General features: G+C 51.4%; 1 protein-coding gene across 1 annotated transcript; it reads right to left on the reverse strand.

The window, feature by feature from the left end:
• Positions 1-508: 508 nt before the first annotated feature.
• LOC117854175 (uncharacterized) lies at positions 509-2505 on the reverse strand. The gene is made up of 6 exons (XM_034736476.2): positions 1886-2505; positions 1708-1797; positions 1467-1616; positions 1258-1382; positions 955-1084; positions 509-872 (listed from the first exon to the last, which is right to left on the reverse strand). The coding sequence occupies exons 1-6, from the start codon at positions 2477-2479 to the stop codon at positions 747-749; spliced, it is 1215 nt and encodes a 404-aa protein (XP_034592367.1). The 5' UTR covers positions 2480-2505; the 3' UTR covers positions 509-746.
• Positions 2506-2722: the final 217 nt, after the last annotated feature.

Raw genomic sequence — 2722 nt, forward strand, 5'->3', positions numbered from 1 at the left:
GTGCATACAGGAATTGCAGATTTCTTTCAGAGGAGAGATGCAGGACATGGACCTGCTTACCGTCTGCCCTCTGCGATATGTTATTTACCCAGCTGTGCATGTTTAGCCGTTTAGCACCTTTTCTATGTCTGAATGTTGAAGCTTTGAAAGTGTATTTTTTTTAACTAATGGGTATTGTTAGAAGTACCTAAAACACTACCACTGATTGTATTGGCTAGTTCAATGACTTTAAATGTATTACTAATTTATTTTATCAAAATCTATGTTTTATAAACTTCAAAAACATTGATGAAATCATTTTCTGCTCGTACTCATGAATCAAATGAGCTATATCAGCTATAGGGGTATAAGGTCATTTTACACTCAGAGCAAATAATCAGCTACAAATAATCAGAAATAATCAGGGTTGCCAAACTCACAGCTTATCCAGCCAGCGGATTCTCTCGACAATAGATTCTCAGTAAATTCAGATTTTTAGACAATCGATTCTTAGATAAGCTCAAACAAATAGAGCCTAAGTCCTTCAATGTTACCTTTTGTATTACCAGCATAAAAATGCTTGCTGCAATTATTTTTTCTCAATTGCCATTCTCAGATCATCTATAGAACGAGTCCTTGCCAAGCCATATACACAACATCGACTGTACATTTCAATGTAGTATAGTACGTGTGTACGATCTGTAACCCTGTGTGTTTGTTTTTCAATGGTGTGATAACTCTGTATGTGCAGTCAGAACAATGGGGAATCAGAACTCGATCCCGCTGCTCACCTGAACCGAGAACCATGGCCGGCCGAAGCCATGGAGCGGAGCGTCTACTCTAAACACTATCCCTGACCTTGCCACGCCGCCGTTCAGCTTCGATCTTCCGATCTGTGTTGATGTCCAAACAAGATTATCAGAGAATCTCTAGAGGTGAAATTTTATTCAGATGTAATGGTACAACTGGACAGACCGATAGGGAGGCATGTGCAGAAGGCGAAGCAGTGTGGGAATAGCCATAGATGACGCCGACGTTCTCGTTCACCGAATGGATCAGCTCGGTGCACACTCCAGGATGGCGTCCACCGATCGTAGGGCATATGCTGTACATCAGAAATTCAGGATGGAACAACAGTCAGTCTAGACACCTATTTCAGCAAGATTTTGGTCATGATCCAGTGAAGCAGATTTCAGTACACTGATAAACAGCAAGAAACAAGCAACAATATGGATCAAACTGTGAATGGCACAGGCAGTTGGGGTTCAAGCAATTTACCTGATCTGTGTTGCTGGTTGCAGCATCAGGCCAGATCTCCTCCAAGACAATGGCTGGACAAACCCCAATGATAGAGATTTATCCGGCCACTGAACCATTGGGACGACGCTGCTCCCACTCCTGTTCTGCAAGTAACTGATACCGTATTGTAAGTACAGCAATGCAGCTTCTATTTCTCATCGATTAAAGCATTTCAACCGTAGGCTGACCTTGAAAGAGAAGCTGATCCTCTTCTCCCCCGGGAACTTTCCATGGGCTTGCAGGACTCCACCGCCGACAGGGAGGAAAGCGCGCGTCGTGAAGCCATCGCCAGCCACATACCTTAGTTGCCCATTTGGGAATTGCATGTCCATGAATGACTGAACAAATGCTCAGTTAGAGATGGACGTGAAAAAATTGTAATGACATGTAGTAGAAAGAAACAGAGGCAGAAGATCAAAGATGACTTACGCAAGCAAACGGGTTCAGGCATAACATGGACATGAAGAACCATCTCTTGTGAGCCGACCAATAAGCCGGGCAAACCGAATGCACTCCATTCTGCAAGAACAAAGCTCTTGTGCTCTCAATTCAAGGCATTCTTGGTTAGATGAAGCAATGCTGAATTTTTTGCGCGAGATCAACGCACCTTTCTCTCGAATCCGTACCAGATGAGGTGCCGCTTGGACAGGTGCACCGGGAACAGCAGCGTCGTGTCGCGGACGAAGAGGACTGGGCCCAGCTGTACCAAGAACAGGTTGGTCCCGTCGCCGGCGCCTCTCGGAACAGAGGCGCTTGCGCCGGCGCCGCTGCTGTGCGACGCCTCCGCGCGCCACAGGTCGCCTCTGGCCACCACCGAGCTCTCCACGTCGTTCGTCCTGCTGTCGTACGTCGCCGACAGGTTCATGCTCCCCTGCGACCGCGCGAACCTTCCGGAGGCGCCGAGGGGGGCGCCGCCGCTGGTGGTCCCCTCCTTGCCGGCCAACGGCGCCCCAGCCGCCGGTCTCCGGCCATTCTTCCCGGCGTTGCCCCAGCGCTGCTCCGGCGCGCCGGAGTAGAAGGTGTCGTCGATGCGGAGGCGGCGGAAGACGTCGCCCACGGCGCGGCCAAGGCGGCCCCCGGCGTCGAGCACGGCGGCGGCGACGCCGGAGAGCTGCTGCGGCTTCTGCGGCGGCGGCGGGAGCGGGGGGACGGGGAGGAATGCGGCGACGCGGCGCACGAGGTCGTCGGCCGCGGCGGACATCGGGACATGGGGTGAACGCAGGGGGTGCGGGCACTTCGGGGCCTGGTTCCGGGTGATCGTTGGCCGTCGGAGGATAAGGGGCTCGTGGCGGGAGGGAGCGGAGGGGCGGAGGAGGAGACGGGAGCCTCGCGTGGACGCGGTGTATGGGAATGCGTCGTGGATGTTGCACAGGTATGATGTATCAGGTAATGTCTCATTTGTGGTGCACGTGCTGTGATTTGTGGACGCGGTCTATAAGTTTGG

Source organism: Setaria viridis, chromosome 4 (genome assembly GCF_005286985.2).
Source record: "Setaria viridis chromosome 4, Setaria_viridis_v4.0, whole genome shotgun sequence".
Taxonomy (NCBI): Eukaryota; Viridiplantae; Streptophyta; class Magnoliopsida; order Poales; family Poaceae; genus Setaria; species Setaria viridis.